This window comes from Cylas formicarius, unplaced genomic scaffold (assembly GCF_029955315.1).
Source record: "Cylas formicarius isolate icCylForm1 unplaced genomic scaffold, icCylForm1.1 PGA_scaffold_8__14_contigs__length_24414737, whole genome shotgun sequence".
In the NCBI taxonomy this organism is placed as follows: Eukaryota; Metazoa; Arthropoda; class Insecta; order Coleoptera; family Brentidae; genus Cylas; species Cylas formicarius.
The window spans coordinates 16,756,647-16,780,594 of NW_026844361.1; the positions used below are offsets into that span (position 1 = coordinate 16,756,647).

Sequence of the window (23,948 nt, forward strand, 5' to 3'; positions counted from 1 at the left end):
TTTATTTTTTGAATTTTTATTTTTTTTTATGCAATTTTTTTCGGTTATTAAACAGGCAATTACTTAAAACGCTCCAATCGTTTTAATTAGATTACTCAAGAAATTCGCAAACTAGTCAATTAAATTTGTCGAATAGAACAAACTTGTTGACAGTGATCAATTCCATGACCCATATGCATAAATTTCGAATTAATTCTCCTTAATATTTACGTCATCACTCATCTGAAAACGGAAAGAAATAAAAATCGACCGTAAAAATATACAGTTTTTATTTATTTTATAAATATTTATATAATGTTTGGTAGAACTTAACTTTGCACAATACTTTTTTGGCATTACAGTACGTCTTAAAATTGAAACCCTATTTCTAGTAACACAGAAAATACTTTTGGTTACTAATATATGTAAACATAATGGATAATACTATCCATAGAGAAAACTAATAACAAATTGTGATCATCTGCTTCAGAAAGAGGACATTAGAACGTTGGCAATTCATTGATTAAACAAAAAAAAACGATAAAATTAATTAATTTATTATATTGTTATTTTATTTTATGCTTTGCGCGTTATGTGTGTATCTGTCATATTGAGGGAAAATAACTCAAAACTCCAAAACAAAGGTAAAATGAAAGTGAGGTTATAGTATAGTTAAGGAAAAGGTCTAAATGGTTTTCATTCCTTTAGAATTTCGTTTTCTATAGTTATGATTTTGTTTCTAATAATTTATATTCATTAACTTTATGGTCTCATTATTTATGAACGGTATATATTATATATGCAAATGTAAAGTGTGTCATTTTTTTGTTTATGTTTTTTATTTATCCTCCATATCATTCAACTACTTAAACATTTATACTAAAATGAAATGTATGTAGTGTAATAAATGTAATGGAAAATTTTATTAATAATATAACTGATTTTGACATTATGTATTATATTATTTTACTTTTTGTTCTTTTTATTCTTTCTATTCTTTTTCTGGTTGGTTATATAATATATACTAAATAAAGGTAACATTTATTTCTTATATTATTAAAACACCTTAAAAGTCTGGTCAGGTATTGTTTAGGCCATCAAAAGCAAACGTGACGCCATACTTTGAGACAAAGTGCATATAATGGGCGGGTATTTGTTTTATTTTTTATTATCTATTATTATTATTATTTATTTTTCAGTTATGATGTGTTTCTATAACTACCAATAAACAACAAAACAAACATAAAAAATATTATTTTTGTTGGGGTTTTATGTTTTTATTTTTAATAATTTTCTCTATAATTCTAATATAACTTTATTAAATATTATTTAACCAATGATTTATTTAAATTTCCTGCCCAACGCCAGAAAATTAGCTGCAGCTGGTATTTACTACGGAGTCTCTTCTGTATTAGCTTTCTCTGTGGTTTTAACTTAGTAGCTACATTTTTGGCACTTTAATTTGTTTGCGATTTTCTTTCTGAAAAAGGGTCGGCAACCACTGAAATTACTTATTTCAAAGTCTGCGCTACAATATATTAATGATCAATAAAATAAGTATTTTACTCTTTGGCGAAAAACTGTTTTTACAATTGCACAATTCGCGAGGCACTTTTGAACTAGCGCGCCCTATCGAGGGCTGAATTCGTACCCGTTCTGATGCGCGGCGGACAGGGACGTACTCCTGAAATTTCCGTTATTCCCGTAGAATCCCTGATAGCTGCCGTACATGCCGCGACTGAAATTTGGCGTTCTCATCCCCTTGTCATTGCTGTAGACGGGGTTGTAGTTGTGCAGGATGTTGTGGGGGTGGTAAACGGGGCCGTAGTTGCAAATTTCCGCGGGATAGGGTTGTGCGATCGAGCTCAGCCCCGCACCTAAAAGGTTCGACTGCAGGATCGATGACGTAGACGTCTGGTTGTTGTTTTGGTAACGGTTTTGGAACAGCATCGAGGGGTGGGGGTTGTGGACGGCCTCCGATTGGTGCTGGACGGGGTTGTGTTGGTCGGAATCGTCGTCTGAAAGCATCGAGATTTAGAAGATTTGAAAAAAAAAACAAACGTTTTGCATTATTATGCTGTTCATTTGTTACGCCCTAGTAGATTTCACAACATTAATGGACATGCTATACAGGGCATTTCGAAAAACATGCGCCACTTTGGCTGGCGATTCATTCATCCAAAAAAAAAAGATAAAGATAAAGAAGTAATTTTGCTTCAACTAGATTAAATTGTGAAGTCTCTGATGGTATCTTAACGAATAATATTATCATTACTATATATATAAGATAACGTATACTTACAGGACTAATAAAGACATTTTGAACTGAATTGGATTGAATATATGATGACTTTTTTGCAATTTTTTTTAATTTAATTTGAACAATTCGAATAAACCACTAAAAATACTAAAGTACTAAAAGTTTTTTGACTCTTTTGGTCGAAAAGATAAATTGACGAGACGAACATTAATTTTATCACAATAGGCTTAGTTCTAAAATAATAATACTAAAAGAATGCTTTTTACAAAACTTCTGGATTCCTCCTGCGTTCTTCTTCAGAGCTTGACTGAAACTGGCTCGTATTTTACTCTGTACCTGCTTATATATTGTTTGAGGAGGGCATAAACACCGTCTCGGATGATTGATTCCCAAATTGGTGACGAGTAGAGACCTGAGTGGCGGTTAAGATTGTTAGGTTGATTACTGATTACTGATTACATGCAAGAATTTTAGTTTTATTGAATAAAATTTTATGCCCGGTTTCATGAGTGTGTTCGGCAACAGCTGATGAGTTTATTTGTCTTAGTCGTAAGGCTCTTTCGTATTCTTTGAGCCTAGTTGATATTTGTCGCCAGGTCTCTCCAATGTATTCTTTGCCGCATATGCCTGGAATGCTGTAAACTCCTGGCGTCTCAAATGGCGGACCGCAGATGTCGAGAGATTTTTGGACAAGTGGTAAATCTGGTTTTGACGTTGTACTTCTTTAGAACTTTTGATATGTAGTCAGTGATGTTTTGAATGTAAGGAAAGACCATAGTGGCAAGTGTACGATTGCTTTCGGCCTCATTGCTATTGGTAGGTTGTGGTGAAGTGTATTTTTTGATGGAACGTTTATTATCTTTCATGTGGACATTATTAGAGAGAAGAGCAAAGGTTAGGTGTTTTAATTCTGTTTTCAGTGACTCAGGCTGAGATAGTTTTACGGCTCTGTAAAGAAGAGAGTTGATAACCGATGATTTTTGGGCCGGATGGTGATGTGCATTAAGGTATCGGTCTGTGTACGTAGGTTTTCTGTAAACACAATGACCCAATGTTAGGTCTGGTTTTCAAATGTTTCGAATATTTAGGTTAGAACCAGCGATTTTTATACGGATATCAAGTTTGAATGTTATTTAAAATGATTTAAGTTTACATTTTATAACTTTGTTTAAACGGGAATTCAGTTAATTGTGGGTAGTAAATTCATAGGGTAATGCAGAACAGGAACATAACTTAACAAATAGTTTTTCACGAGGACCTTAATTATTATTCATCCAGAAAGTGTAACGGGACGAGGTAAAATTGATTTAATATTTTACAGTAGCTCACAAGTAAGGCATTTTGAATGTTTAGTGCTAAAACGTTGTATTTTATAACTTTATTCAATTTATAGGACTAAAGGTTAAATAAATATATGTATATTCGAGTTATCGCAAAAAGATATCTCAAAAGCACAGAAACAAAATATCAAGCATCAGGAAAAGTTGAAGAGAATGGTGTATTCATCTTAAGGAAGGGACAACATAATCATGAACACTTGAAGGACCAAATACAAGACAGGAGTTGCAAGTATAAAGGAGACCAAAAGAATATATGCAATAGACTTGCGACAAGGTAAAGAAGTTATTAGTAATAAAAATATTTGTAGAAATGTGTAGTACATTACACTGTACGACTGAAAATATATAAATATTGCAATTTCAATTATGTTAGCGTAAGTTTAGAAATGCCGAAGGTGCCTTACTTCCTTCAACTCAGTAGCATGCAGAGGTGGAGGCAATAGAATGTACCTGTAGAACTGAAAGATTGACTAGAGTTCTGGGAGCAAGCGAGTGACCTAGATATTAGTTTGGTTATACAGTTTGGCACAAAAGCTTGGTATGAGCCAGTTTTGTCGCAGGGCCCTGTATGAAAGGATATTAACCAATTTGTTGGAGCCACCCTTCATCAAATATGGGCATAAATTTTGAATTTTTTCTGGGATTAGCAAGTATTTTATATTATTTCGGTCAGTAACCTCTACCTTTGTGTAAGTTAATAGGAACCAGCAATAAATATTAAATAACAATATATATACATGAAAGTGGCAGTCTTAAATAAATATATTTGACGTTTATTAAAAAAACTACTGGTAACTCCTAATAAGGTGTTTAAAGGTAGAGGTTACCTTTGTCATAAAAATAAAAAATATTATTATAGGCTGTTACTTGGACTAGGCACTGGGGATTGTACGTCAAATACAAGAAAATGTGGATGGAAAAAAAAAATTATATTATGTTTTGTGTGTTACCCCAACGCTCACTCGCAACTGGCTAGGACAAATTGCACAGTGAATTCAGTCAGCTTATAATCAGTTTTATTCCCATCATCAGGTGTATTTTGCTATAAAAATGAATTTTGTTTTGGACGTTGTCATTCAAAAATTTGATTTGAAAGAAGTCAACTTTTACCTTAGCCGGTGGCTATAATAAATAGGAGGCGATAATGACAACGAAATATTGGAATGAAACTCAGGGGTTAATGAAAAATATTCTTTTCAATGCGGGTTTGCAACACCCTTCGATAAAATTAAGCTATATTTTTTTTGGAAGCAATAATTGAACCTATGCATAGGAATTCATGTGTCCTGTGCGGATTTAGTACCCGATGTACGTCCTGTATGTTTAAAACAAGCACCCTTTTCCTAATTCGTATTCAGATTATACCTATCTAGTATCAACTGTCAAATTACAAAATATACCATTGGACTGCTACATTGAAATGCCTCTAAAAACGAGACTCACCGAGACTTTCCGAAACGGGACCGAACGCCGTTCGGGATTTTCGGCCATTTGGCATTCGACCATTTGGCATTCGACCATTTGTGGTATTCCCGCACAATTATAGCATTTGTGGTTTTCCCGTATTTCTTCCGTTCCGTCGGCTATCTCGAACCAAGTCCGAACGTTCTCGAAAACAAACGATAAAACTGGCTATGTTTACGCGACGTATCCCCTGACCAGGATCGAAATCGGCCGGAGCCAATGAAATAATTACGTTTTTATCGGTTTTTCGATTTATACACAACCAGAAATTTACGATTGCGCGTTCTCCTGCTGCAACCGCTTTCGGGCCGTAGCGCTTTTTTAAGAGTATTTTCCCGTTAAATTTATGTACTTTGCTTAACGTATCGATCGAGCACATGGCTCCCGACTTTTGTAAACAAATTTTTACTGCCCGGGCGGGCAAAGGGACGCCTCCAGGGTCGGATTCGCCTTTTTTCTCGGCTCTCTTCGTTTTAGGAAAGACAGGGAGAGGTTTACAAAGAGAGTGAGGGAGAAGTACCTTGCCTTGAAATGGGGTTGCTTTTATTTGATGAAAATCCATTTAGCAATTTCCTGGACTAATCACGTTTCCAACAAGACAGTTTTAGAAATGCTTCAAAAAGACACCAAAATGGTGGATATCATTAAGAAACGCAAATTAGAATATCTGGGTCATATATACCGTAACCAACAGAGATATGGTCTGCTTCAATACTCCGAAGAGATATCTAGATAGAGGACTTGGAACACGAAGAATGTCCTGGTTGAAAAATTATACAGAGCAGCAGTCAACAAAGTTCGGATCGCTTTGTTTACCGCCAAAGTCCGGAATGGACAGGCACACCAAGAAGAAGAAAAAAATATTATCTGTGAACCTACCGTCGAAAAAAGCCAAGTCCTAACTTATCTATTCCAAAATATGCAACTTTTATTTTTTGTAATATTGACGAAGAGAGGTCTAAAACTAAATAGTTTTTTAAAACAAGGAGATTTAAGAGAGAGGAAACTTTACTTCTTTATCTGAGGAAACAGTAAAGTCTGTTTGCATATGGTGTGGAGTAATAAATTTGGGTACTTCGTTCAGTACGACTAAATTTAAGGATCGGACTTAGGTGTAGATAGTAAATTAACCATGGGCAATATTTCCGGTGATTGATGAATAAGGTATGAGGGAATGAGGTCAATGCTTCTAATACTATATTCAAAGTTTTAATAACAACTTAATAAAGTAAGTCCAGTAAAATAACTATATTTGAAATTGAGGACATTGGATTTGAAGAATAGATATTGAAACATGAAGTGGAAGGTATAGTTGCTGTTCGACCCAGCCATTATGAAAGCGATCCTAGAGAACTGACGAAATTTTGCCATCGTGTTATTAAAAGAAGAAAAAACTGGGTGACCCTAATAGCTTAGTTGATCAAATGGTAGACCATTTAATAGAAATATGATACCAACTTGTATATTATGCATATTATTACTTTTTTTTTTGGGTTTATATATATATATAAAAATCAAGGAGCGTAAGGTCCGGTTCTGTAAAGGTATTCTTTAATTTAACAAAAAAAACTGCCGGTGCAGGGAAATACGAAAAATCTAGCAACGATTTTAAGCAATGTGCTACGAAAATCCGTGATACAGTCCTGGGCGGTCGTTTCCATTTATAAACAAAATTTTATAAGCCAATCTCCTTAACACTGTGTTTACGGAACGCGAGCTTTTAAAATAAAATAGCCGAACGCGAGCTTTACGAGCCCGGTTGTTGTAAACACTCGGTAATTGTGTTTGGAGTATTTAAAATGGCTACAAAATGAGTTACTATAACTGTCAATGTGCGGAGGAGCTTCTGCTGACGGATTTGACTTTTTAGTCTGCCTATATTTACTGACTCTGGTTTTGAGTACCTACGAGGTTCTTCCTTACCTTTAGCTCCGCAGCTGTTTGGGGTAGACCTGGACGTTGTCCGTTGCCTCTGTTGAGCCGCAACTTCTTGACTCCTGAAACAAAAATGTTAATTTTGAAACGAATCGACATTTCAAAATCTCAAATATACATTAAGAGTAAAAGGATTTTATTATATTATTCAAATTAGTTAGGTAGGTAAGCAAAACCAACCTCAAAATTGTGTCAAAAATATATGTGAAACCGAACGAATTGAACGTATGACGTGGCTAAGCTAAACTAAGCTAAGGCTACCAGGTTACTTATGCTCACTCTGATATTAATCACGGTGAAACATTTTACTTTCCCCTTACCCCGATAGCAAATTTACTGGACAAACATTTTAAAGTGAACTGGATAACTGGATAACAAAGGTATTTAAATAGGTAATTACAAAAACAAAATTTTTGACCGTTCGGAAGACTAAGGAAAGTCATATATACTTAAAATCGTGTTCGAAAATGAAGAAATATATATAATATAATGTATATAATGTATACAATATATAATGTAAACTCAAACTTTTTTATTTTACGTTTTAGAACAAAAAAAACTTTAATACAAAAGTTGTAGGGTTTAATGTGTAGATTTATTAACATCAAAGCCATGTCACATATCTCCAATATTCAAGAATGAACAAAAAAATAACGTTTTTTTTAATTGATAAAAATTAGAAATATCGTTGTATATAAAAAATATTAGAAATGGCAAATAGGGCCAAAAATGTGAGATAATACAAATATATAAACATTGATTAGGAATATTGCGCTAAATGTCTTCCATTTTTCCCAATAAATAGTTGGTCCCTTCTATTTCACTTTAATTATCCATCTCACTCCTAAAGCATTTTTTTGTTTTATAAATACCCTATAAAAAAGCATCTGAAAGGGTAAAATCTGGGCTATTGGGTGGCCTGGTATCGCCCAATTCATGTTGGATATGTATTACATATTTAAATATTAAATATCCTGTTGACATATAATTTCCACTAATTAATTGGCTCTGATGTTTCCCAAAAGATTTTCCATACCTTTCCTTGAAATTGCTAAAGAGATTTCTCCAGTCATCGTCGAGTCATAAAAAATAGGTCCGATATTTTTTTCATTTTATCCATTTTGAACCATAATAGTCTTCAAGATATGCCATAATTAATCAAAAGACGTGACGTTGGCGTGACGCCATGACAATTCTTCCCGAACTAAAGGACGATTTCATTTTTGGCTAATTCCGTCCTTGCATAATTTGAGCAGCTTGTACAGCTTTGAGCGGGGCGCAAACGATATTTCAAACACGGTGTATAGTTGGTTTCTGAATACACCTGACAGTACTTCTCTGTTCCCTCTCCGGACGGAAGGAATGATATATAAATGCCTACGAAAAATTCCCTGTAAACTCGCATCTAGACAGAGTCTTTCAGGTGATATTGGGATCAGAAACCAGCAATCCCAGAAAGCAGACACGGTGTATAGTTGGTTTCTGAGTACACCTGACAGTACTTCTCTGTTCCCTCTCCGGATGAAAGGAATGATATATAAATGCCTACGAAAAAACTCGCATCTAGACAGAGTCTTTCAGGTGATATTGGGATCAGAAACCAGCAATCCCAGAAAGCCTAAGAATGGCCTGCCGCAGGAATCAGTGCTTGCGCCGCTGTTATTTAGCCTACACATTGCAGATAGGCCCAAAACAACTCAAACAAAATTAATACAAGAAGCCGACGAGAATCTATCCGGGGACCTGACGATGATAGGAGCTTCTCTCAAAAATGGAGACTCCAACCTATTGCTTCAAAAACAGAAGTAACCTAAATCTATTTAAACAACAAAATGGCCGACAGAAAATTTAATGTCCACTTTGATCACATTTTACTTAATCATTTTAATGCACACCTGACTTGTCTATTCGGCAGCGCTCACGCTTCGCGGTTTCTTGTGCTAGAGGGACGCATTGTTGTTCTGTCGTGCTGCTGCAGACCGCTATTTAACTTTATTTTATTGTGCATACACCTTGTATAAAGCATCTTTCACGTATCGCCGAAGTTCAAAGTCACGACAAACTTTGATAAATATAAAAAATTGTACAAGTAATAACGATTTCCAAAGATATCGTTCCAAGTATCTCGCGCACCCTGTATGATAGACGAAACCTGAAACTCTCTCCTCACCATTTACGATACTGTTTGGACTAAATTTTTACAAGTTTTTCATTAAAGGATAATAATTTACAAAGAAAAACGGCAATTTTCAGGGTCTTTTAGATATTTTACCCATAATCGACACACCCTGTACATAAGTGAAAATTTTCCGGATTTTTTAATTTTTTTTTTAAATACTTCCCGACTCCCCGACCCCCTCAATTTTTACTTGTCATGTTTCATAGCAACGTCCAAAAAACAGTCGAAAATCGAAAAAAAAAAGATGGACGCCGAAGCTTGACCGCAGCCATTTTTACACATCTTATGCATTCCGTACACTGTAAAAAAGGAGCAATGGGGGTCCCGTAGAACCTACCGCTACCGAGATCTCGACTTTAGTGAGGAGCATATACGAATATACGAAAGTATACGAAAAGAAACGATTCATCGATTTTGCGAAAGTAACAAGATTGCTTTCGCACTCTCGTCGCTGCGCGAGGCGACTGCTACGCGCTACGCATTACACAGAGCAGCTACGGCAACAAACATTCTTGAAAATCAAAATTTGTACAGGTAGTGGCGATTTAATATGATATTTTTGCGATTATCTCGCATGCCCTGTATGATAGACGAAACTTGAAACTCTCTTTCGAAGCAATTTACGATACCGTTTAAAATAAATTATCCTATCTTTTCATTTCATTTCATTTTTTTCATTTATCGAATAAAACGCTTGAAATAAAAGTTATAGTATTGGATCTTCAGCGTTTGTTGGTTAAAGCATTTTGCCGATCGGGATAATAGTTTTGGAGAACATGAATTTTTTCTGGATTAAAACATCTAAAATAAAAAAATAATACTGCGCCATACTTGACGGCGCCTAGTATCAATAATTTAAATGTGGGTGTGGACTTCTACCTCTTTGCTAAGTTGCAAATTTGAGACACTTTTACTTACATTTCTTAATATAGAACGGAATATCTTGAACATCCCGTAAAATAGGTGAAAACCTTAAATACAGGAGTTTTAACTATCAGCATGGACTATATAACAATGCAAAAAAAAACTGACAACAGAATCACCGCCTTCTAGTTATGGTCAATTATCATTACAAAGGGAACCAAATTTTCAGTTTTTTGTAAATTACCGACGCATCCTGTACATTTTTTAAAAAATCATCAGGAGTAAAAGTTTTTGCTCTGGTTCTTGCGCATCTTTCGGATTGAAAATTTTTCGGATGGTATATACTGTTTTTGAGAAATGAATTTTTTTTCGCGACCCTGCAAATGCGGTTAAGTTATTAAAAATACTTCCCGACCCCCTCAATTTTAATAGGTTCCATTAGGGAACTAAGCGCTATATTTGTGCTAATTTTGAAATGTATAGCTATAAATTTAGTACATTTATCGTGTTTCATAGCGATGTACAAAAAACAGACGAAAATCGCAGAAAAAAGGATGGACTAATGGATCTCGTGGTCAGTTTAAAAGTAGAAAAATCTCAGTGCACTGGCTTAAGTCGTTCGGAAGTTATTCAGACACACAAAAAAAAGTTGTTTTTTGTCCGGATCTTGCGGATCATATCTGTACCAATGGGGATCCCCTAGGACCTATCTTCGCCGAAATATAAGTTTCGTTGCCAAGCGCGTATGCTTTCGAAAAATTCGATTTCATTGATTTTTCGAAAGTAACAAGATTGCTTTCGCAGCGGCTAAATCTTTATCAGTTTTTCTTTTATCGCCAATAATTTACCCACAAAAACGGAAATTTTAGGGAACTTTTAGATTTTCTGCTTCTAATCGACACACGCTTTTTATATTTCCATTATTCGAAATAGAAATTATAGCCCCGAATCTCCCACTTTTCCTGGTATGTGAATTTTTTCAATAGGGTGAATGGTTTTCGAGAAAATATATGAAAGCATGCAGTACGACGTGTCTAGATGGAGTGCGAGAAATAGCGATTTTCATATGGATTTTTCAAATATCTCGAGCAGCGTGTGTGGAAGATGAAAACCGTAAATACAACAATTGTTACTCTTGATACGGCATATAATTGAAAATAATTGAAAAATCCTATATATAATCGAAAAAATGCCTGAAATGGAAGTCTTAGCACCGGATATTCCGCGTTTACCGGTTCTATAATTTTGCCGATAAGTTAAATAGTCTTTGAGAAAATCATGTTTTTCAGAAAGCCAAAATAATCAAGATACTTGGTTACGCTCAAATTCTATTGTTTTGATGTGGGTACGGACTTTTACTTCCTTGCCAAATTTAAAGGCGATAGCTACATATTTGAGTCACCTATGACGTTTTTGAATATAGAACAGAATATCCCGAACACCGTATACAATATGTGGAAACTTTAACTACAAAAGTTTTACCTGTCTATACGAGCTATATAGCCATGTAAAAAAAATTGACAACAGAATCACTGCCTTCTAGCTATGGGCAATTATCATTACAAAAAGGGAGTCCAATTTGCAATGCTTTGCAAATTACCGACGCATCCTGTACATTTTTCAAAAATCATCAATAGTAAAGAATTTTTTCGATCACGTGAGAATTGATTTTTTTCTCGATGCCCTGCAAATACGGTTTTTAAATTTTAGAAGATTCTTCTCCGCCCCCCAGCCTCCCCAATTTCAATAGGTTCCGTCAGGGGACTAAACTTTATATTTCTGTCAATTTTGGAATAGATAGCTGCAAATCTCGGACACTCATCGTGTTTCATGACGATGTACGGAAAATAGAGGAAAATCGCAAAAAAAATAGATGCCAATATCCAATCGCAGCCATTTCCTATGGGCTTATGTGTCTCGTGGGCAGTTTAAAAGGAGCAAAACCTCAGCTCCCTCACTCAAACCGTTCGGAAGTTATTCGCGTTTTTATGGACAGAGAACGGAGAACAGACAAAAAATCAAAACGTTTATTTTTCGACGCTGATTCCATCGGTACCAATGGCGACGCCGTACGACGCTCCATTGCCGAGATCGTTGCCAAGCGCGTATAGTTTCGAAAATTCGATTTCATCGATTTTTCGAAAGTAACAAGGTTTTGGTGCATTGTGCAGAAACCTATCCAACAAAAAAAATCAAAATGGAACCATTAACAAAGTTTTTATAAGCGTGTACATTTCTGAAGTGGGACACACTGTTTTTTCGGAAAACCCTTAGCGGATGTAATATTTTATATCTTAATTCAAAAATTCATAACAACGAATCTGAAAATATTAGCTCCATCCATCGTAAAGACATCTCTATTTTTTCGATAGCTTAAATATGAACGGAGATATGAGGGGTGCCGCAAATATAACAAATTTGGGATACGCTGTATATAATATATACTGTAATTTTTGGAACACCTTGTATATAAATCCCGGGAATAAATATCGGTCCCGTCGTGCCCGACTCCCGATTGTAAATCGGACCTAATTTATTTACGAAGACGCTCGGGCGCTGCAATCGTTTTTAAATTCGAACCAGCCGGGCCGCTAATTGCGGCGGCCGCGATCGGAACCGCTAAAAACCAATCATAAACCTCAACGCTCGTCGCAATAATTTCACTTAATTCGCTCGTAAAGTGCGGGTAAAAGCGGCCTCCTCGCGCGACAAATCTGAGCCCGGGTGACGTTTTAAATCCGTCGCGGGACGTTTTACATCGCGCCGGGTTGAGTTGTGGTAAACAAACGTCGTCGGTTATTCCCGGTTTATTTTCGGAACGCGCCGCCGGGTTGCGCTGTTTTCGCGATTACATTGTCCCGCGCGGACTCGCCGAAGAGAAAAAAGCAAATGAATTTGCGAAACGTACGAAAGTGGAAACAAAAAGGAAGGGGGAAATGTGAAACCAGTGAATTAAGAATGTTGAAAACCGCTGCTAGTGTGTGTTGCTGGTCAATTGACCTCTTCTTAACTGATAAGTCAAAAAATGTTTGAAATAACATATTGCTATTGTAGAGTGTTATCTACCGTTATTTAATAATAATATGGATTTTATAATCAATTATTATGCGTTTGGGATGTTCAATTTACCGATGACCCTCTTCAAGGAATACACAGGTCTACAAAATTAAACTTTTTGACAAAAATTCTATGCCATCTATTTGTATCACATAAGGTTTATGCAAATATTAAAGGAAAAAAAACGATATTCCTAAAGTAATTTATTTTTTATTCAGCAAAAAAGTGGAATCCTAGGTAATAAAAGTGAAAAAAGAAATCGTCTTTTTGCCAGAAAGTCAATCCGATATTCGGCTCTGTGTTTTTCCAGCAGGAGTCCGCCATCATCGTTATGCTCCATGTGAATTTCCATTCTTCTCTCCTTGTTCTTTGCTAACTGCTCCAAGATTTTCAGGAAAATAGTTCAAGTGTAAAAACAGGAAATGAAAGTGTTGTGACATATTTTGAAAGATTCTTTCGCAGTTTCCGTCCTTAGACTTGCGACGAAACCTATCAATTACTACTTTACTATTCGTTTTTCTCGACATTGGTCATTGTATTTTGAAAATCATTGTCTTTGCATAATGTTCTTATCTGTGGCCGAACAAAAATACGTTTTTTACCTTGGCATCAGTTATGGTTGGAAATGAAAGTGTTGCAAGATATTTTGAACAATACTTTCGTAGTTTTCGTCATTAGAGTTGCGAAGAAACTTATCAATTACTTCTTTATTATTCGTTTTTCTCGACATTGGTCATTGTGTTTTGAAAATCATTGTCTTTGCATAATGTTCTTATCTGCGGTCGAACAAAAATACGTTTTTTACCTTGGCATCAGTTATGGTTGGAAATGAAAGTGTTGCAACATATTTTGAACAATACTTTCGTTGTTTTCGTCATTAGAGTTGCGAAGAAACTTATCAATTACTTCTTTATTATTCGTTTTTCTCGACATTGGTCATTGTGTTTTGAAAATCCTTGTCTTTGCATAATGTTCTTATCTGGGTTCATTGACTCGGGCTGAGAGAGATTTTTGGGCCGGATGGTAATGTGACCATGCATTAAGGTCCGTGTACGTAGGTTTTCTGTAAACACAATGACCTAGAATTAAAGCACCTTACCTCTAATAATTTCACCACAACACACTTCACCACAACCTTCCAATAGCAATGAGGCCGAAAGCAATCCTTGCCACTTAGTCCTTCCTTACATTCAAAACATCACTGACCACATATCAAAAGTTCTAAAGAAGTATAACGTCAAAACCAGATTTACCACTTGTCCAAAAATCTCTCAACATCTTCGGTCCGTCAAAGACAAAATTCCATTTGAGATTGCTGTTGCCGAACACACTCATGAAACCGGATATTAAATTTTATTCCATAAAACTAAAATTCTTGCATGTTCTTGCAGTTCTTCTACCAGTCTATAGAAATCAATAAACAACCTAACAATCTTAACCGCGACTCAGTTCTTTTCCTATCACCAATATGGGAATCAGTCATCTGAGACGGTATTTATGCCCCTCATTTAGCTCCGCCCCCCTCAAATAATATATAAGCAGATACAGAGTAAAATGCGAGCCAGTTTCAGTCAAGCTATGAAGAAGCCAACAGGATGATGATTGGCGAAACGTCAGCAAGTTCGACAGGCAGACGCATCGGGAAAGTGAACAATAAGTTTCTTATCTTTACAATGAAAGCATTACATACATTACATTATAACAACGAGCTAAAGAAGTTTACATATGTCTTAAATAAACTAAGGTTTCATAAACTAAGGTTTAAATTAAACATATCTCTATGCCAATTTGAAAAACGCAATTATCATAAGTCTTTTATAAGTACAATAGAAAACATCAGTCTTGTTCCCAACTGATATGAATTAGCGTTGACAAGATTTTTTAATTTTTTTTTAACGAAAATCAACATCAAAACAGTTTCTTCAAATTTCAATTTCAATATTGTAAGTAAGTAAAATTGGCGATGTTAAAAAGTTTTTTGTATGCTTTCTATTCTGATGATATATTTACTATAAATATGATTCCGACCTGTGGATGAGTACTCTAGTACAGACTGATGCTTGTTGAACCCTTTGGAATTTATCAAAATGAGGCCCGGATTTCTCAAACTTTTCTTGACCATAGTTTCAGTATGAGCCCCAAAGTTTATCTAAGAGTCAAGAACAATTCCTATAGTGTTGCATACTATACTTTTTCTACGACCTTTAGTTTTTGGGTACATTTTCGTAAAACAACACGAATATATCCACTGACATGACCGTCAGAATTGACAAACGTCAAAATTCAAAGCGTGGGAAATATCTCCGAAAACATCCGAATACTCCCAAATCCGTGCGGTAAAATCCCGGAAATATCCGAAGTGACTCGGATCCGTGGGAAACGAAACTGGCGTAGTAAAGTGTCTTTTACTTATTTAATTTTTTTCAGTTGTGTATTATGAAGCACTAAGTTAACAAAAAATCTCGACATTTATCAAAATTTGGTTTGGTTTCTGCAATAATCAATAAACCTGTCAAGGTTGCTCTGGATCTCCGATACATCTAATGTGAACGAATCTCTTTTTTTCCTTTTAAATCATCGGCAAAAGAAGCATATATACACTATTTACCCTTATATGTTTTCAATTTTTCCTTACCCGCACATTGTGTCTCATTGTTGGTGGTTCCGGAATTAGAGGTCAATATTTTAACCTCATAATAATTTATGGTCGTTCTGTGGTTTCCAAAACGCCCCGTGTGAATAGAAGCAACGAACTATAAACAAGGCGACGTGAAAGTGGTGGCGGCCCGCACGAAAAGTGGAAAAAATCGTCTGGCCGCGGAAGGGGAAGGGGGGCGCAGGCGTCGGGATTTATATTTATTTAAAAATCGCGCCGTAGTGATGTGTTTATTGGTTTTGGTCCGAAAATAGCAACGGGGAACGCGGCGAGATTTAAAAAGTCGGATCGAATCAAAATAAATACTTCATAATCTTAATCGGATTTTGGGCCGCGGCCCGAGATTTATCGCGGACAAATATTTGGACGAATCTGATTATTTTCGAGGCCGTTGCCGCGATACCAAAACACCCGGTATACGGATTCGTTAATTAATCGCGCTGTCATTTAGGTTTGTCAACGGGCAAAAGTTCTTTCCAGAAAACAAAATGAATAAGAACTGAAAGTTCAGATTTTCACGAAATTATATATTATGACATACACATTTGATAAAGACACGGTGTTGTCGAAACAATTGTCATGTGAAAATATAAATTTCGTGAAAATCTGAACTTCCAGTTCTTATTTACTTAGTTAAGTGGATTTTCATCAAGTAAAAGCCACCTCAGTTCAATTGTTAAATTTTCATTTATTTTTATTTGTTTGAATCTTTTTTGTTGAGAACTTAAAAATTCTATTTTATAGTTCATCTGTTATTTACATTTAAGAATTTTTATATTAATATTTCCATTTGGTACCGATATTCTGTTATATTTTTTATAGAGTAGTCATATGGTTTCACAGCAATTTAGAAAGGACAACTGATTTCTCTAAAACGGACACATTTTACTGTTATATATGTATTTAAAAGAACGAACTATGTTTTTGTCGTTTGAATTTTGGCTTATTTCGTTTTATATAACTTCCTAGTTAAATCAAAGAAATATAAAACAACGGCAACGGTGTGCAGCTGTGTATTATTTGGCAACCACAGTTAAAACAAATTAAGTGTGCGGAGATCACTGGAAAGAACGTGGCGTAAAGTGTAGGTTAAGTCGTAAAATTTCTCAGTTCAATCTTTCCAGAAACGAACTTGAATAGATTTTTTTTCTTTCGGAGAAAAGATTTTTGTTTTCAATGCCTCTAACTTCCCAAACTTTAAGATGGACTCTATCAGGAATATGTAAAGAGTAAAGAGGACTTATACCATGTTTTTGTGAATTAGGTTTTGGTTTAAACACATTTGATTTAAAATTAGTGACTGTTCCTGTTAAAACAGGAAGTATTTTTCCGTAGATTAAAGTTAGGCAAAGTTGAAAATTTACTTGTATATGAGTGTTATCTACAGTTGTTTTAAAAAATGTTGAATTTCTTCATTGAGGTTTTTCTTGTTGGTGAGCACCTGTTTTTGCAATTTTATTAGTCTGCAAAACCTACCCGATTGCGGAATACGATTATTCCAAATTACTACCCCTTTAGAACTTACCACCCGTAGGGATATCAGGGTAGTTGCAAACATATTTATATCTGTCAAATTTTCATCAAAAATTTTTAGTCGTATGATGAATAAGGTTTTCCACGGGCACCTTAGGTAGCACTTAAATTATATCTGGTGGTCTGCATTCAAATTTTGCTTGCTTAACGTACTTATATGCTGGATAGATATCGTGCCTGTTTTTAGTACAATTCCGTTCAGCCAAATATTGTTGTTTTGTGAACTTGTTTTCCAGTAAAAAAAATAAGTCTTCTTGGGGACTGTGAGGCATTGGCTCTTTTTGCTCATACAACGCTTTGTTTAGTTTTGTTGCCCTTTCAGGACTCTTTGATAGTATGGAGATCTTATTTGCCAGTACGCTTTGCAGCAATAGCAGCTGCATGAATAATTAATTAGCTTAGAGTCGTGTTTGTTCGATTTTGCTAAGTTTAGAGCACCTCTTCTTTGAGATCGCTTAGATTTTCCTTTAAAAGGTAAATACTTTCGACCGGATGACAATTTGTTAAAATAATATTGGATTTGTAACTTTTAGAAGTCTGCAGTTTTTCAAATAGACACATCAGGAATGTAAAATTTACTTAAAACAAAACTCATTATTTTAGTAGGTTTCGTTAAAATATTTCAGTCGATATTCGCCTAAAACAAACCACTTTTTATTCGCAAGGTCGAGACATATTTTGAAATCTTGATTTTCAACAACGTTGAAATATAGGCCTTGCTAAAAATCAGGATTTCAAAGTCGGCCGCTGTCTTAAGGTCTTAAATCGCGGCTGCTTTTTAAACTTGTTTCATCCCCTATTCACCGGCCTTGATTTATTTTTGTTATAAAATTTAAAAGAATTTAATTTGCATCAGCAAATTCGTGGAAATGGATGGGAAAAACAGTATTTGAATAAACTGAAATATCTTTTTAACAACTAAGCCGAAGAACCGTGGTTTATTAAAATTTACAAATAACCTGACATTTTTCTTTTAGCTAAACATCACATCATTTCAAAAACCGACGCCATCTTGAAATTCATAATGGCGTTTGGTTTTTTTTTACCAAGTGGAGGGGCTTAGTCTTTTGCTATCATTCAGTGTTTGATTTATAAAAATCGGTCAAAAAATTAAAAAGTTATTAAACAAATTTTTTTTTTTTGGTTTTTATGGCCCACTCGGCATCGGTACTAAAAATACTCCTAAAACGTGTTTATGCAAGTTTATGCAAAAATATACTACATGCTATTTAGAGTAATATTCCAATACGCAGTAAAACGTTACTTAAATATCAATGAATTTTTTGTAGCTCTAACTGAAAAGAAATATCGAATATTTTGAACAACTTCAAACCCTGTTTAGCTTTTTTAGCTGTAAATGTGTGTAAATGCCTAATTATTTTAAACTAATTGTGCTATATTTTTTGTAACTTACCCTAAGTATTGTTATCCATTACTTACATTATACTTCACTTAAAAAACTATTTAATAGCGCCGTTTAATTAAAATGACACTAAATTGTCATGAAAAAAACAAATGTTTTTTTTTGACAGTGAAAGTTGAGTTTAGGCCAATGCCACGCACGGCCTGCTGATTTTTTTTATCTGTTTTAAAAACTAACTGATTAAATAGGTATTTGACAAACTGTATGTATTGTTTTCATGGAAAAAATACCACCTTGAAAATCTCCTTTAATAGCCAAAATTAATTCAATCTATCCCAAAGTGCGTAAGTCCGATCAACGCGCAGGTGGCGATTAATTAGAGTCGGATCACGCGGTTTCAATTCGAAAAATGTCGCGGGAACATGTGATCATTTGCAACGGGACGGGAGGGAGGGGCAACAGCCCGAAGCAAGACGAATGCGGTTAAATACTCGTCGGCAATTAATTCCCGGACAGTTGACAGATACCGAAATAGATGCGACGGGGTCAGGCGATGAAATCTCCCGTACGAAACTGGCGAAAGAATGCGAATACGGCTAATTGTCAACTATGAAGTTTTAGAATCACTTACCCGTCGTCGGGATCGCAGTCGCGAAAACCCTTAGCGAAGGGGTTGCTAGCTATTTTCAGCTGCGTTATCTGGAAAAAAATAAAAAAATTCATAATGCAATTTGGTCACATTCCGCGGTTCGATATATCAGATTTAGGTTTGAGTAGTGGACCTCTGTTGTATCTTTTATTATATTATGTTATATTATGATAACGTCGAAGCTAATGTTAGTTTCGATCTTAAAAGCCAATACAGTAACAAGCACAATCTTAAGCTAAATTCTAAAAAAACACAAATTATGCTATTTGCTCTCCCTGGAAGCTGCGTGATCGAATTAAAATTCAATTGGAAATGAAGATCTTAACTTTACAAATGAAGTAAAAAACTAAACGCTGTCCTAAATAAATGATTATTTTACCAATAATTAACTTTTATTATTACTTGTTGTTTCATCATTATTATAAGATTCGGTTAATGTTGAGTATCTGAGAGGAAGATCTTAAGATATACTTATTATTATTATATTATAATATTTATTATAATTATTTATTATTATTATTAAAGATATAGAGTCGGTTAAATGGTATAGGGTATACAAAAAAGCGCGATGAAGAAAACATACATTTTTCTAAGTTTTGTAGTGAAGTCGCTTTGAAATTCGTCAACTTAATCAACCAACCAGAATAGTTGAATAATAATACATGTTATCACGATTAACTGCACCATTACCGCGAAAAATGGCTTCATCGGAAAACATTATTTGGACAAAAAATAGTCGACCCTTTGTTCAAAACCACGGTCTAGAGGTTTGTGGTGTAGAAAAGATAATATTTGTGTTTTCCAGAGTTACAATTAACATTAGATTGGGGTATATCACATAAACTAGCAACTTGACGGCTACTGACTTATTATCTTGAACTTGAAATATTTCCAATTCTTTTTCCTCATTGGTGGCATTCCATTTTACCACTTTTCGTTTTTCATATTCACCAAACCGTTCCAATAAACACTGAAGAGATTGTCTAGCTGGTATGTACCCTTCGTCACCACAATAAGTTTTATGAATGTATTGACTAGGTAAAAATTTGACAATGTGACCAACTAATGTTATACCAATATTCTTAGACAGAGGTAATATTGGAAAAGCTGAAATAAATCGCATGGTGTTAAAAATAGATGGTTCGAGGGTAAAACGAAGTTACGTGTGTGAGTCGCTTTATTGGCTCTAAGCTCCGTGTATGGACGCGCAACTGAAACAAATCGGGTAGGGATTTTAGGAATTCAGACATTTTGAGGACGTGAAATGTCACGCTACCCCCAGGCACATGATAAATTTTGGTTTTATTAGTAAAACTTAAATGTTCACTACTTCCATGAGCAAAAAGCAGAGTAGTCTTTCGACGCTTTTACATAGCTTCTTAATAAAAGTTTTAGGTTTTTGTAAGAAAAAATGATAATATACATTGTGTGCCATTTAATTTTTTTCAATTTAAGATGTAGAAATATATTAGTTTATTTGGAACACCCTGTAGCACCTAATTTAAATTCCGTTGCATATATCAGCTAATATCAATTATCAATTAAAAGTAATAGCGCTATCGTAATTTTTGTGCAAGTGTGAAAACTAGTATTTCTTTAGAAAAATTAAAATATTAAAAAATATATATATATATATATATATGTTTTATTCGTCACGCTTTTCGGAACCACCCTGTATACTTTGAAATAATTTGAAATTTTACATTCCAACTTTATTTTAGATTGGATATTTTAGATTCTATATAAGCTGGTTTTATTATTAGTACTTTATGTCTATTGTTACGAGAAAAAAAAGTTCTTCGATTTGGAGTTAAAAGCTCTCGAAATGGTTGGAAAACGGTTTACACTTCTCAATCCTAGCGTTTTGTGGACTATTAAAATGCATTAAAAACGTACCTCCCGTTTGAGAAACCTTATTTCCACTATATATAACGAAAAATAAGAAATAACCTCTTTTTGCTTTTAACAAAATGCATGATCGAATATATATATATATATATATATATATATATATATATATATATATATATATATATATATATATATATATATATATATATATATATATATATATATATATATATATATATATATATATATATATATATATATATATATATATATATATATATATATATATATATATATATATATATATATATAAGGAAATAATAAATAAGCAAAGAAAAAAATAAAAATAAGGAACAAAGAAAATATTTAGTGATCATAGATGAAAAATATGGGAAAAATAAAATTCAAATTAGTATTGATTAGTTAGTGTTAGTTAGATGAACTGGATTTATTGGATCAAGGAAAAAATGGATCGAGTCTAAGGGGAACTGGTTATAAAAAAATATTTTTTAAACTAGTTCCCTTTGGGTTTTAGTTTTATGCTACTACAAAGAAGGATAGGTCAACTGTCCTAGCTTTACCATACTTCAGTAATAAAAAATAGCTTATTCACACGGGGCCAATAGATATAATTTCTTCCGTTGGAAATATGTAACTACATAATCGCAGCACAGGTTTAATAATAATAAAGACTAATTTTTATTTCGGCATTAAAATTAATTACTTGCAGAAGTAGCAACGAAACTTTGTTTTTACCGTCACATTAGAACTTACCCTGTGGTTCTGGTAAGCCGTTACTGCGGTAAACGCGGTCTCCGGAAAAACAAACGTTTTGAAATTATCCGAACAACTTTCCTCGTTGGTATTTTGAGCGCTTTTCGGAGGTAAGAAGACTATGTGGAATCGCGGCTGGTATCTGTGCATCGAGTTCAGTATGATCTGAAAATAAAAAAGATTGTCCGTTGTCAGTTATTCCGCACTCACGGATGCCTTGCAGACTGAAAACTGTATACATGTCAAAATGACATGACTTTCCTCGACTCTTTAGAAATAGCCCAACATTTTCAGGGTTTTTCGGACTGGTGAAAAGTCTATCCTGGCTCATTAATAGATTTTATTGGGAATAAGGATTTTTTTGTGACCATCAGAAAAAAAAAACAGACATTTTTCATTATCATCTATTTTCAAGAATTTCAGATCCCAGAAATCCCGCCTCCCAAAAGTTACCAGAACTAAGCAGAGGAGACTATTTGGCTTTCTTCACTCTAGGGGCGCCACCAGAATATAATAGAATTAAAAAATCAATTTGCTGGGATACTTTCATATTAGAACCAGTATTTAGTTATTTATTTATTTATTTAAAATACACTGTGAATCTTATTTCTCCTCCCCCGTGTCGTAAAGCATTGTTTGAAAATTCTTTTTCCTACTGTGTCTACAATTTGTATAATGCTGTTTCCCATAACGTAAAGAAACCCATCACCTCTTTTAGAAAAAATTATAAAACTTTTCTTTATAATCGATCTATTAGCCGAAGTAGATTTCTATTAATAAGATACTGTACAGTTTTGTTTTTTATTTTTTATGTACTCGTGTTAATGAATTGACATAATCAGTATGTATCATTATATGTTAAGATATAAGTAGCTTATGAAATTAGGGACTCGGCTTTGATCTTTTTTAAAATTGTTTATCGGTTCCTTTTTTTGCACTCTGCTTTTGGTTTACTGCTAATAGATAAAATGTAAATACGAAGTGCAAAAAATAAACAAATATTATTATTATTATTTTCCACAGGTTTTCTGGGCGATACAAGTAAACAGGGGACTGTGTCGAAGAAATCTGCTCAGTAGATACTACAGGGACAATTCGACAGGTGCCTAGAATTGCGGCCTTTTGGGCGTCGTAAGTTTTGTGTACAAGCCCGTTAGCTGAGATAATGAAATGCAGAGTATGGACCAGTGGTATAGTGCTTTTAGTTCGTAGGAAAGCTTTTCGTATTTTGCTATCTTTTCGCTGTAGGTTTTCTGTACATTGTCGTCCATCATCCATATTTAAATAATCATATCTTATCACCAATAGATCATTAAGAAAATTTTATTAATAATTTTAATACAAAAATATTATATTTTTTCGAAAAATCGAACCATTTGAAAGATCTTCGAGGTTAAAGATTGAAGAATTTAAAGAAAAATAAGTTTTTGTTCTGAATTTTGTTATTGCTCTTATAGGACGTTTAATGCTCTAGAAAAAAGGTCTCTTATGGTTTATCGATTACTCGGACCATTTTAATAAATAGTTTTTAATAAATATTTTCAGTTTGTTCATTGACATAGTAAATTCTGAGATTGTTTATTATTTATTTCAGAAAAAAAAAATTTATTCAAGAAATATCAATAAATGCATTAATAGAAGAATTCCGTTCCACCATATGAAATTTTATTCTTTAATACGGTATTAGTAGAAAAATATCTATTTTTTAGATATAGTTATATAAGTCGACTTTTATTGCAGCCAGGAAATAGTCCTCGATGTTCTTTGACAACTTGCAGCAACTATTGAAAATGTTATTCGTTTTTCTTCGTCTTCGTAATTTACAACTTTCATTTGTTTGAAATACTCTTCATTTTCCTCTCATCTGAAGGCCACACTACAATGTCAACATCAGGGAAACCATATGGTAGATCAAAGATTTTGAACAAGTTCAATGATTTTTGAGTAACGACGTCACTTAAATCCTTTTGAATAATCGAATTGATGTTCTTTTAATCGATCTCGAATTTTTTATATCGAGTGCAACAGTATCATCGACCAGTGA

General features: G+C 34.2%; 1 protein-coding gene across 1 annotated transcript in view; it reads right to left on the bottom strand.

The window, feature by feature from the left end:
* Positions 1-722: 722 nt before the first annotated feature.
* LOC132706247 (T-box transcription factor TBX1) overlaps positions 723-23,948 on the bottom strand; it is a 37,925-nt gene continuing 14,699 nt past the window's right edge. Inside the window, exons 5-9 of the mRNA XM_060677462.1 lie at positions 21,905-22,069; positions 19,262-19,329; positions 6,967-7,040; positions 1,631-1,997; positions 723-1,480 (exon numbers count right to left, since the gene is read on the bottom strand). Of these exons, the coding sequence (XP_060533445.1) occupies positions 1,414-1,480; positions 1,631-1,997; positions 6,967-7,040; positions 19,262-19,329; positions 21,905-22,069 (741 nt within the window). The 3' untranslated portion in view covers positions 723-1,413. The remainder of the gene's footprint in view (positions 1,481-1,630; positions 1,998-6,966; positions 7,041-19,261; positions 19,330-21,904; positions 22,070-23,948) is intronic.